At 39.7% G+C, this 12,206-nt stretch overlaps 2 protein-coding genes across 5 annotated transcripts in view; one reads left to right on the top strand and one right to left on the bottom strand.

Annotated features, from left to right (window-relative positions):
* Positions 1 to 12,206, bottom strand: part of fbxl13 (F-box and leucine-rich repeat protein 13) — a 129,676-nt gene that overhangs the window by 38,725 nt on the left and 78,745 nt on the right. For all 4 annotated transcript variants that reach the window (XR_011348291.1, XM_069909722.1, XM_069909723.1 and 1 more), the window contains exon 19: positions 8,227 to 8,310. Coding sequence is in view for 3 of the 4 variants with exons in the window: in XM_069909722.1 (XP_069765823.1) it covers positions 8,227 to 8,310 (84 nt within the window). In the remaining variant the exon portion in view is untranslated. The remainder of the gene's footprint in view (positions 1 to 8,226; positions 8,311 to 12,206) is intronic.
* The window catches only part of fgl2a (fibrinogen-like 2a), an 82,903-nt gene that overhangs the window by 66,763 nt on the left and 3,934 nt on the right, over positions 1 to 12,206 (top strand). The gene's annotated exons all lie outside the window — the stretch shown is intronic.

Below are 12,206 nucleotides of genomic sequence, written 5' to 3'. Positions count from 1 at the left end.
ATGTGCCTGTACATTTGCAATGCAGAATCAACATTACATGCATATGTATTATGTTGAGGAAATAGCTGTCAGAAGTAATTTGGCTCCAATCATTGAATAGGGTCATTGACCTTGATTGAAAAGGTATGGTCAGATTTTTTCCTTTTTTATTTTTGTTTTTAATGAATTTCTAATTGTTTAAACTACTTTGTAAATGTATTATGCTTCCATTTTTGTTTAACTATAAGACATAGGAGCTGAAATAGGCTATTCAGCCCATTGAGCCTGCCCTGTCATTTTGTTTCCTAACTTAAAATGTAAAACTTAATATTTCCTAATTTTTAAAAATGTTACATTTATTTGAACTGTTTTCAAATATCTATGATAATCAGACATTTAAAAACAGTTCAAAGATTTCTGACAGTAATATCCTGTTAATGACATCAGAGTATTCTGTGGTGGGGGCTAATTATCAAATTCAGATCCAGTCACTGTTCACAGATCACTTCACTAAATCTGTCAACTACAGGAGCCAGGCCTTGAGTTCAAGTGGAACTCGAACCCAGCAAGTTTTATAAAATGAAGAAGATTAATCAAATTTTGTTTTACAGATCGAGATGTTTGCACATTGGTGCAATTATTAAATACAATATATTTTCAAAGAGAAATCAAGAAATACTTGAAAACCTTTTTTAAAAATCTATTAATTTAGGGAAGGCAAAATGAGCACAGTGCTCAGAATAAACATTAATGCAATGAACAAAAATAGCTCCCAAGATATGATTCTATGATTTGTGTGCTAAAACCCAGCCAATATAAATAATAGGAAAATTAGTCATCTTTCTACTCCCATTAGCTCTGCTAACATATTCACTACGTTCCTCAAAACTATTGGATTTGGGCATGAATGTATGCCAATACAGATTTATTGATGTAAAAGCAAAATATGTAAAAACATAAATTGCTGTCCTTTATTTTCTATAACATTAATTTTCTATTGATAGACAACTGTTTTGGGAAGGGTTATGGCTGTCATATCAAAGCACTCATCCCGACCGAGTTGGAGGACAAACCCATTAGTGCACACCTTGCCATTGTACCCATGTAAATTACCTGGACTGGACTCTCCAGCCTGCCTGTATTTGGCCTTGGCCCATTGGCTGTTGGTAATTGGATTAACCCTATTGGAACTGAGCTAACGAGCTGGGCTGGACCCTCTAGCACTATAAAGGTGCCATATGGTCATTCTTCTCCATTTCTGCCAGCTTGGATTCACCCTAGGCCCAGAAATGTGGAAGGATGCTATAGAAACTGTTGGTAAGATGTGCACTGTTATGTGTGTGTGTGTGTTGCATCTGTTACCATTTCCCACTTTTGCCTTCTCTAAATAAAATCCTTCACTACAAAAACTGTGTCCAGAGTTCTTGCCTTTGAGGCCTGCCAAATCTGTTCCCTCACTCACAACTATATTAGAATTTAGCATTTGTAGAAAGTTATTGACATACATAAATACATTTTTTTTAAATTCTAGCACATATAATACTTTGCAGTGTATGTAATTTACAATTCAAGTAATTACTTAGAAGAAAAATAAATTCTGTATCCAAATAACTACTGCATAACTTGACATAATTAACTTTCCCCCTGCTTGTTACATTATTTGTGTCAAATCAGCTTCATATTTGTCTATGTGCACCATAATAAAGGCGTATGTACTCCAATAGAATCAGAGGATAAGGAGTCTGAAGGAAAATTGACTTGCTGCCAGGGATTTGGTTTGATCTCAAGGGGCTGCATAGCCAATTTCTTGTGTTTACTGTTTCCTCTAAGTTGTGCACGTGTTCACATGCACATACATTTTACAACCAGTGCACAAAAGGTATTTTTTTTCTATGGCTTGGCTTCGCGGATGAAGATTTATGGAGGGGGAATGTCCACGTCAGCTGCAGGCTCGTTTGTGGCTGACAAGTCTGATGCGGGACAGGCAGACACGATTGCAGCAGTTGGAAGGGAAAATTGGTTGGTTGGGGTTGGGTGTTGGGTTTTTCCTCCTTTGTCTTTTGACAGTGAGGTGGGCTCGGCAGTCTTCTTCAAAGGAGGTTGCTGCCTGCCGAACTGTGAGGCGCCAAGATGCACGGTTTGAGGCAATATCAGCCCACTGGCGATGGTCAATGTGGCAGGCACCACGAGCTTTCTTTAGGCAGTCCTTGTACCTCTTCTTTGGTGCACCTCTGTCTCAGTGGCCAGTGGAGAGCTCGCCATATAACACGATCTTGGGAAGGCGATGGTCCTCCATTCTGGAGTCGTGACCTACCCAGCGCAGTTTGATCTTCAGCAGCGTGGATTCGATGCTGTCAGCCTCTGCCATCTCGAGTACTTCGATGTTGGAGATGAAGTCGCTCCAATGAATGTTGAGGATGGAGCGGAGACAACGCTGGTGGAAGCGTTCTAGGAGCCGTAGGTGATGCCGGTAAAGGACCCATGATTCGGAGCCGAAAAGGAGTGTGGGTATGACAACAGCTCTGTATACGCTAATCTTTGTGAGGTTTTTCAGTTGGTTGTTTTTCCAGACTCTTTTGTGTAGTCTTCCAAAGGCGCTATTTGCCTTGGTGAGTCTGTTGTCTATCTCGTTGTCGATCCTTGCATCCGATGAAATGGTGCAGCCGAGATAGGTAAACTGGTTGACCGTTTTGAGTTTTGTGTGCCCGATGGAGATGTGGGGGGGCTGGTAGTCATGGTGGGGAGCTGGCTGATGGAGGACCTCAGTTTTCTTCAGGCTGACTTCCAGGCCAAACATTTTGGCAGTTTCCACAAAACAGGAGGTCAAGCGCTGAAGAGCTGGCTCTGAATGGGCAACTAAAGCGGCATCGTCTGCAAAGAGTATTTCACGGACAAGTTGCTCTTGTGTCTTGGTGTGAGCTTGCAGGCGCCTCAGATTGAAGAGACTGCCATCCGTGTAGTACCAGATGTAAACAGCGTCAATGTGTGCACAAAAGGTTAGTTACTTAAAATAATGTAGTTCAAAATATAGAATAAAATCTTAAGTAATACGTTACTTCATAGAATGCAATCATACTTGTATTATATAGTTTTATTAGCCATGAGAGATAGGCTGTGCCAAAATTATCTTGAAACAATTTCAAGTTTACATTTGCACAAGCATTCAGTGCGCATGTACTTTTGTCACAGGAAAAGAATTTGCACAACTGTAGCCGTGTGCTACTCGAAAGAAGACACACATGCACATAGTGTAGTCGGGTTAAGCTTTGAGTTTTATTAGACCTTAGACGCGACTTTTATACATGCACTGTTCCTGCTGTGACCCCCCCCTTGGCTGATATCACAACATGCATAAAATGCATAACAACATTATCTCTCATTTGGAGTGGTAACAACACTCCAAATGAAAGATTCTTGACAGGAAATGGAAGCCATCTGTGGCAACAAATTCCACAATTCACCACCCTTGGGCTGAAGAAATGTTCCCTCACCTCTGTTCTAAAGGGACAACCTTTTATTCTGAGGCTGTGTCCTCTTGTCCTGGAGTCTGCGACTACTGGAAACATCTTTTCCATGGACACTATCCAACCCTTTCACCATTCAGTATATTTTGATAGGTTCCCCCTCGTCCGTCTAAACTTCAGAAAGTATAAGCTCAGAGCCTCAAACGCTGTTTAAACATTAACCCTCTCATCTGTGGGATCATTTTTGTAAATCTCCTCTGAACCCTCTCCAATGACAGCACATCCTTAGATATGGGGCCTAAAATTTCTCATACTACAAATGTTTTTTGACAAATGCCTTATAAAGTCTTGGCATTACATCTTTGTTTTTATATTTGTTTTATATTACATTTGTTATCTGTTTACAGTTCTTTGTTTACATGTTTATGCTGAGTACAGTTTTGGGTTTTTTTTGCACTACCAATTAGTGGTATTTCTGCCATGCCCGCAGGAACAAGGAATCTCAGGGTTGTATGTGATGTCAAGTATGTACTCTGACAATAAATTTGAAATCCGAATCTATTCTAGTCCTCACAAAATGAATGCTAACATTAGATTTGCCTTCCTTCTGACCAACTGAACCTTTAGGGAATCCTGCACTAGGACTCCTAATTAGGTTTTCTTGGATCTCTACTTTCTAAACACTCTCCCCATTTAGAAAATAGTCTTCTCTATTCCTTCTAGAAAAAAGTTTGATCATACACTTTACATGGTATTCCATCTCAACACTACCTGCCTCAACACATATATTACACAACTTGACCACAAAGCCATCTAATTTATTAACCTACATGAGGAAAAGGAGTGGAACCAACACTGACCCCTGCAGAACACCGCTCGTCACTGGCAGCTGCCATAAAGGCCTCTTTATTCCTACTCTTTGTCTTTCGCCTGTCAGCTAATCTTCTATCCATCCTGCTGTAATGCAACGGATTCCTATCTTGTTTTGCAGCCTCATTTGGGATACCTTGTCAAAGGCCTTCTGAAAGTCCAAGTAAACATCCACTGACTTTCCTTTGTCTGGCCTGCTCATTATTTTCTCAAAGAACTTCAACAATTTGGTCAGGAAAGATCTCCCCTGAAGAAAACAATGCTGACTTCATCCTATCTTATCCTGTGCTTTCACATACTCTGAAACCTCATTCTTAATAATCTTTGCCAACCACTGAAGTTAGGCTTAACCAGCCTATAATTTCCTGTCTTTTGCTCTTATTAAAAAGTGGACTGACATCTGCAATGTTCCAGTAACTCCTGATATTATGTTTATTGATGTTATCGCATAATGAATCAAATGGGCTCTGACCTCTGAATGCTAATTAGGTCCCTTTCCCCTCATCAATGTCTTTGTTTCCAATAGTAAAACCTTCAATGGCTAGGAATGTGGTTAGGTTCAAATCAAGAGGTTGGAGTTTTAAACTCTTGCATGTACCATATCCATGTGTTAGTGGATGCCATATATAAAATGGAGCTAGTAGCTTATTTATTACTGTACAATTCTGCTTTATCTGCTATCAGAATTTAAACTGAATTTTAGTTTAATTCCAAATGACTTACTGAGAATAATAGCATTTACCTAGTTTTTCATCTCTGAATAATGTGGACATTAATTGAAAGAGCAGGAACATCCAAAACTACAAAACAAAATGTAGTTTGCTAACTGTCTTACACCATATCTATGTCTAAAGACCACCATAAAGGTCTTGTGAATTGCCTGGTTTTTTTTTATTTCCCATCGCAGCAGTCAGAGGTTCCCACCTGCTTCAGAAGGGCAACAACCCAAGAAGAGCAGGGTGAGCTGTCTCAATGACGATCACCCAGTGGTCCTCATATCTACTGTGATTAAATGCTTTGAGAGGTTGGGGGGTCATGGCCAAAATTAGTAAAGATCTGGACCCACTTCAATTTGCCTACCATCACAATCGCTCCACAACAGATGCAATATCACTGGCTCTTCACTTAGCTCTGGATCACCTAGACTACAGCAACACATTACATCACACCATCTTCATCTACACCTCAGCATTCAACACCATCATCACCTTAGTGCTGGACAATAAGCTCCAAACCCTGAGTCTCTTTATCCCCCTCTGCAACTGTATCCTTAACTTCCTCATTGGAAGTCCACAATCAGTACAAATCGGAAACAACGTCTCCTCCTCACTGACGTTCAACAAAGGTGCACCTCAAGGATGCATGCTTAGTCCACTGCTTTACTCACTATACATCCATGATCCATGTGTGACTAGACAAAATTCAAATGCTATCTGCAAATTATCTTTATTTAGAATAGAATTTACCAATATCTAGGAATTAAAGTGGGCCTATCCCCAAAAACATCCCTGACTCCAAATAGATTAATATAATTGACAGTAGCTAACAATATCCTGGACCCCTGGTGTCATAATGGAATCAGATGCTTAGAGGACTGTTACGAGCGTGGTCAGCTAATGTCGTTTAAACAACTCAGGAATAAGTATGATTTATCAAATAAGATGTTCCACTGCTACCTCTGATAAGATCTTTTCTGCAGGAAAAATTAGGTCCAACTATGGCCCCACCAACATACAATGACATAGAGGTCATGATTCAAAGGAGGGACATACGGAAGTTCATCTCAGCAATGTATTTCTTGCTCCAAGTAGAAGGACCTAAACCAGGCCTTTGCAAATCAAGGTAGTGGTGGGAGTTGGACCGAGGAATAACAATTGATGAGTGGTGCTGTCCGACTGATGTTGGACCAGCATGACTGCATTCATTAATGCGCGGTACAGGCTGGTACAATACAACTTCCTGCACCAGCTGCACCTGATGCTGGAAAAAATTCAACAGATCTAAACCAGAAATGTCAGACCATGCTTTGGATCTGGCATTAAGACAGGAACCTTTGTGCACACAACCTGGACATAGACCAAGATGAGACCCTTCTGGGTGGAACTAGACCAAGTCCTAGAAAAAAATTTAGGTAAAGAACTCCCACATAACACAGAGTCATTCCTGTTGGGAAACATAATGGACATAAGGCTTATAATGAATCTGTCCAAATTTCAAATCCAATTTGTAATGATTGCATTGGCAGTGGCTAGGAAGTGCATAGCAGTTACCTGGAAATCCAACTCTTGACTGAGCATTACTTGCTGGAACACAGAAATGCAAAGCTATGTTCCCCTAGAGAAAATTACTTACAACTTAAGAAAAAAGTATAACACTTTTTTGAAAATTTGTCAACCATACTTAAATTCCTTAGTTGCATGATTATAGTGGGGACCATCCTACTTTCCCCGTCTATCCCTCAATCAGTGGGAGAGCAGGAAGGGGGTGGGTTCCATCCCATCCCAAACAGGAAAAGTCAAGAGAAAAAAACAACCTGAGCACTGGCCTCCATGTCGTGACAAATCCATAAAACCCTGATATATGTCTTATACCTTTGTCGTGAGTGTCTTGAATGTTGTGTGTAACTGTGGTTAGTTAAGTGTTAAGTGTTGAAGGTGGGGAAGGAGGGCGATGAAAAGAGCTTGAACTCTGCAGAAAACTTTGTATAGCATTGATAATTGTAAACTGTAGTCAATACTAATACTGTTAACATTGACCACTGATAATGTTAATAACTGAGTTTTAGTTTGTAAAATTAATAAATAAAGTATTTAAAAAAAGAAGGCTCACCAGCAGCTATACTTCGTGAGGCGTTTGAGGAGATTTGGATTGTCACCAAAGACTCTTACAAATTTATACAGGTGTACTGTGGAGAGCATTCTGACTGGTTGCATCACTGTCTGGTATGGAATGCTCAGGACAAGAAAAAACGACCGAGTTGTGAATTTGGCCATCACCATCATGGGCTTCAGTCTCTCCAGCAAGGACATCTACAGGAAATGGTGTCTTAAAAAAAGCAGCCTCTATCCTCAAGGGCCCTCATCATCCAGGCCATGCCCTCTTCACACTGCTACCATCACGAAGTACAGGAGCCAGAAGACAAACACCCAGCGGCACAAGGACAGCTTCTTTCCCTCTGCCTTCAGATTTCTGAATGGACAATGAACCACAGGCACTGTCTCACTTCCTCTTATTTTGCACTAATTTATTTATTCTTAAATGTAATTTTATAGCAATGCTGTCTCAAGGCAACGAATTCTGTGACTTGTTCATGACAATCAATTTTGATCTGAGATGCTTCACAATCTCTCACAGGTTAAATACCCTAGGATCTGGTATTTAATTCTATTTGAATTTAATTTTATGACCGAGCAACTTTTTATTCTTCAGAGCTCATGAACAGAACCTCCACTGATCCCAGTGATCAGCACATTGCAGGATACCAAAAGTGATTTACTCATGCAGAAGTGACTCTGATATTGTCATTAAGCATTGGTCTGCATTTAATAAAAGATGCCCTGGGTTCACATTTGTTTCCTTGCCAGAGACTCAGAAAATCAAGTTTAAAATAATAGAAAGCAAAGAAGCCGGATAGTGGCATTTAAATCTTCTGTACTTTTTGTCAAAACTACCACTTTTAAGCTTGTAACTTTCTAACCAGTCCAACAACCAAAATAATGATTGTGATTCCATTTCAGAGAATTGCATGGAATCCAGTAGTTTTAATATATTTGACAAATTAACAATCCTATTGAAGTAATAAATGACAAATTAATTACAATATGAATTCAAACAACTAGAAAACTTTCTCCTGAGGCATAGGTTAAATAATAATAACTTTCTAGCAATAGAAATTATTTTTAGATTTTTCAACCTGTAATCCATTATCAGTGACTCCTGAGCACTTTGCCACTATGAGCTCCTTTATCTTGAGGTTGCCACCAAGCCCCGACAAACTCTGACAAACAAAATAAATGAAAATTAAAGGTCAGCATTTGAACAAGGTCTATGATATAAGAGATCATCGAGTTGTATCTGGATTTTTTTTTTTGGAATGAAGGGTAGGCTTGGTAATGAGATGAATGAACCATGAATGGGACCACGAAATGGGCACAGACCTATAGGATTTTCTGCCTATGACTGCAAACAAGCTTGATGTCGAAGAAGTAAAATTGCTTTCTTTTCAGAACGCTATCTGGATGGTGGTGTGGAGCTTACAAGGCAATGTGGGTGCAGTCTTTTGGGACCTTGCACCCTGAAGACTGGATGAAGCATGCTTACTTGTCAAAATGGAATTCTTTTTTAAATTTAAGGATCCAGCACAGCAACAGCTTCCAGCCCACGAGCTGCTCTGCCCATGTGACCAATGAACCTACTAACCTAGTACATCTTTGGAATGTGGGAGAAAACTCCATATGGGCAGCACCAGATTTGAACCTGGGTCGCTGGCTCTGTAATAGTGCAGTGCTGACCAATACATTAACCATGGAATGTTATATAGTTTGTAGCCTTTGCTTCAGCAATCCAAAGCATGCTATAATATTAGTTACATTTTAAAATGAACTCGAGTGCAAATTATGAGTCTCGTGCAAGGTAATCCGCATTTTATTTTAAGGGTTCCAGTTGTCATTGCAGAAAGTGCCAGTTTCATTAGCTGTATTTTATTTGGAAGATGAGTTGTTTGGAAGGGGGTAAATATAAAAACTGGGAAGTTGACAATGCATCAGAAACTCGCAGCAACCCACCACCTTTACATTTAATGCACTAAGTTAGGGCTCATTTTTTGCAGCCTCATTAGAGGATCCAGGTTATCAATGGCTTTGCTAATTGGAGATTCACAGCAATATTAATAAAAATTCACAATTTCTTGTGGATCCAAATGTTATAAGATTTCCTGAAACATCTTAGTGAAAGCAAGATGAGAGCACCAAGCTATTGAGAGACCTGAAAACTCGATGGAAAACTGTACCAATGAGAATGGGTCCCCTTGCACCAGCTTTCTTGCCATGTTGGAGCTCTTATTTGTCAATTTAGTTTAGGTGCCAACGATGCTGTGCTATTTTGGAGATCTGATTAAAAAAAACCAAGAGAAGCAACAAGAATAATCACTGCTTGCTGCTCACTGGCCTGCAGCAAAATGCGAAGGAAGGACATTACACAGAAATGCAACGTTCAGAAAACCAAACCTGGTATACAGAATTTATAGGCACAGAAAGTGCTTTCTTGATACAAGGTCTATGATATAAGAGATCATCGAGTTGTATCTGTGAAGGTATAAAAAAACATAAGAGCTGGAGCAGGCCATTTAGCCTGTTGAGCCTGATCTGCTGTTCAATAAGATCATTGCTGAACTGGCTTTGGTCTCCACCAACCTGCCTTTTCCCCATAACCCTTAATTGCCCTACTATGCAAAATTCTATGTAAATGTACCTTAAATATTTTGAATTAATCAGCTTCTACTGCATTTTTGCCTTTATCTTATCTATCCCTTTCATAATTTTGTATGTTTCTGTAAAATCCCCCCTCATTCTTCTAAACTCCAGCGAGCATAGGCCCATGCAATTCCATCTCTCCTCAGAGCTAACCCGCTCATTCTGGAATTAACCTGGTGAACCCCCTGTGCACCACCTTCAAAGCCAGTATCTCTTTTATCGACTAAGAACAGAACTGCATTCAGTATTTCACCAGTACATCATATAATTTCAGCGTGATCTGTTAAATTCAATCTCAGCAACATTCCATTTACTTTTTTGATGATCTTTTCCACCAAAATACCAGCCATTTGCAATTCATATATGCACGCACATAAACGGACATAACACACATGCAGTACATATATAAAAATAAATAAATATTGCTTCATAAATAGTGGCTCAGAGCAGTGGCTCTCAACCTTTTTCTTTCCACTCACATACCACTTTAAGTATTCCCCGTGCCTTAGGTGCTCTGCAATTAGGAAGGGATTGCTTAAGGTGGTTTGTGGGTGGAAAGAAAAAAGATTTGGAAACCAATGTTTTAATCGTACCTAATTGACTCATTATGTGCATGGTCTCATAACTCCAAAGGAAATGGGTCAATGATCATTTTTCTCAAGCAAAATATTTCAGTAATAATTGGGTCTAGAGCAGTGGTTTTCAACCTTCCCTTCCCACTCACATACCACCTTAAGCAATCCCTTCCTAATCACAGAGCACTAATGGCAATGGGATTATTTAAAGTGGTATGTGAGTGGAAATAAAAAGGTTGAGAACCACTGGCTCAGAGGATTAGTATGAGCAGCTCATTCAGCATTCTCACTGCCCATTGGATGAAGCTGTTTCTCAGCCTGGTGGCTCTGGCTCTGATACTCCTGTATCTCTTTCCCGACAAGAGTAGCTGAAACATGCTGTGTGCAGGGTCCTCAATGATTTTGTGTGCCCTCTTCAAACAACGATGCCGGTAGATCACTTTGATGCGGGTGGGGGGAGTCCCCAGTGATTCTGTCTGCAGCTCTTATGGTCCTGTGTATTCACCTCTGATCCAAATCTCAACACCAGTAGTTTTCAAACTGCCCCACTAAACTCACATTCCACCTTAAACAATCCCTATACCATCAGTGCTCTGTCAGTAGTAAGGGATTGCTTAAAGTGGTGTATGAGTGGAAAGCAAAAGTTTGAAAAGCACCGTTTTAATCATACCTAATTGACTCATGTGCATGGTTTCCATAACTCCAAAGGAAATGGGCCAATGACAATTTTTCTCAAGCAAAGAATTTCAGTAACAATTGAGTCGAGAGCAGTGGTTCTCAACTTTCCCTTCCCACTCACATACCACCTTAAGCAATCTCTTACCAATTACAGAGTACTTTTGGCATAAGAATTGCTTAAGATAGAGCAACTGAATCACACTGCAGCTGGCCAGGATGCTCTCAATAGAGCTCCTGTAGAAGGTTGACATGATGGTGGCCGGTAGCCTTGCCTTCTTCATTCTTCTCAGGAAGTGCAGTTGCTGTTGTACCTTTCTGACAAGTGAGGAGATGTGTGTGTCCAGGATATGTCATTTGTTAAGTGGACACCAAGAAACTTGATGTTCTCCACTACCCAGTTTTCAATATGTGGTGGAGGGTGGTCTTTCCAGGCCCACCTGAAGTCTGCAATCATCTCCTTTGTCTTGTTCACATTGAATCTCATCTTGTTACTCTCGCACTATTTTATAATATTTTCAACCTCTTCTCATTTTTTCTTTCTTTTTAAAATATTTTTATTGTTTAACAAAAACCCTTTACACAAGGTATACTAATGATAATATAAATCAAATCAAATCTATACAAATCAAATATCAATTGTAAGTAAGAATCAGAACCAATAATAATTACACTTATTTCATTCAGGACATCATATTCTAGAATTATAATAATTAAACAATTAAATCATAACTCATGCTATGTCCAAAAATAATATTGAATACCAAAATTATAAATTACACATAAAATTCCCTTTCACAAGATATTTTATATTTCTCTGATGTGATCATGTTGTTCTGTGATATGATCTTCTCATTTTTCCATATGTTGATGAAGGGCTGAAGCCCAAAACATTGGTGATGTATCTTTATCTTTGCTATATAAAGAGCGCTGTTTGACTTGGTGAGTTTCTCCGGCATTGTGTTTTTACTTCACCTCTTCTCTGTAGTGTGACTCATCTTGTTGCAGGTAAGGCCAACAACTGATATGTCATATGCAAATTTAATGACACTGTTTGAGGGTGGATCTGGTGTTGCAGTCATGGGTCAGTAGTTTGACCAGGAGCGGGCTGAACATACAGCCCTGAAGTGTTCCAGTGCTTGATATTCTGCTGCTGACCCAAAAGACGGTGG

The sequence above is a fragment of the Narcine bancroftii genome, chromosome 13, assembly GCF_036971445.1.
Source record: "Narcine bancroftii isolate sNarBan1 chromosome 13, sNarBan1.hap1, whole genome shotgun sequence".
NCBI classification, from domain to species: domain Eukaryota; kingdom Metazoa; phylum Chordata; class Chondrichthyes; order Torpediniformes; family Narcinidae; genus Narcine; species Narcine bancroftii.
Note: the sequence above shows the minus strand (reverse complement) of the source record. Positions and strands in the feature narration are given on the sequence as shown.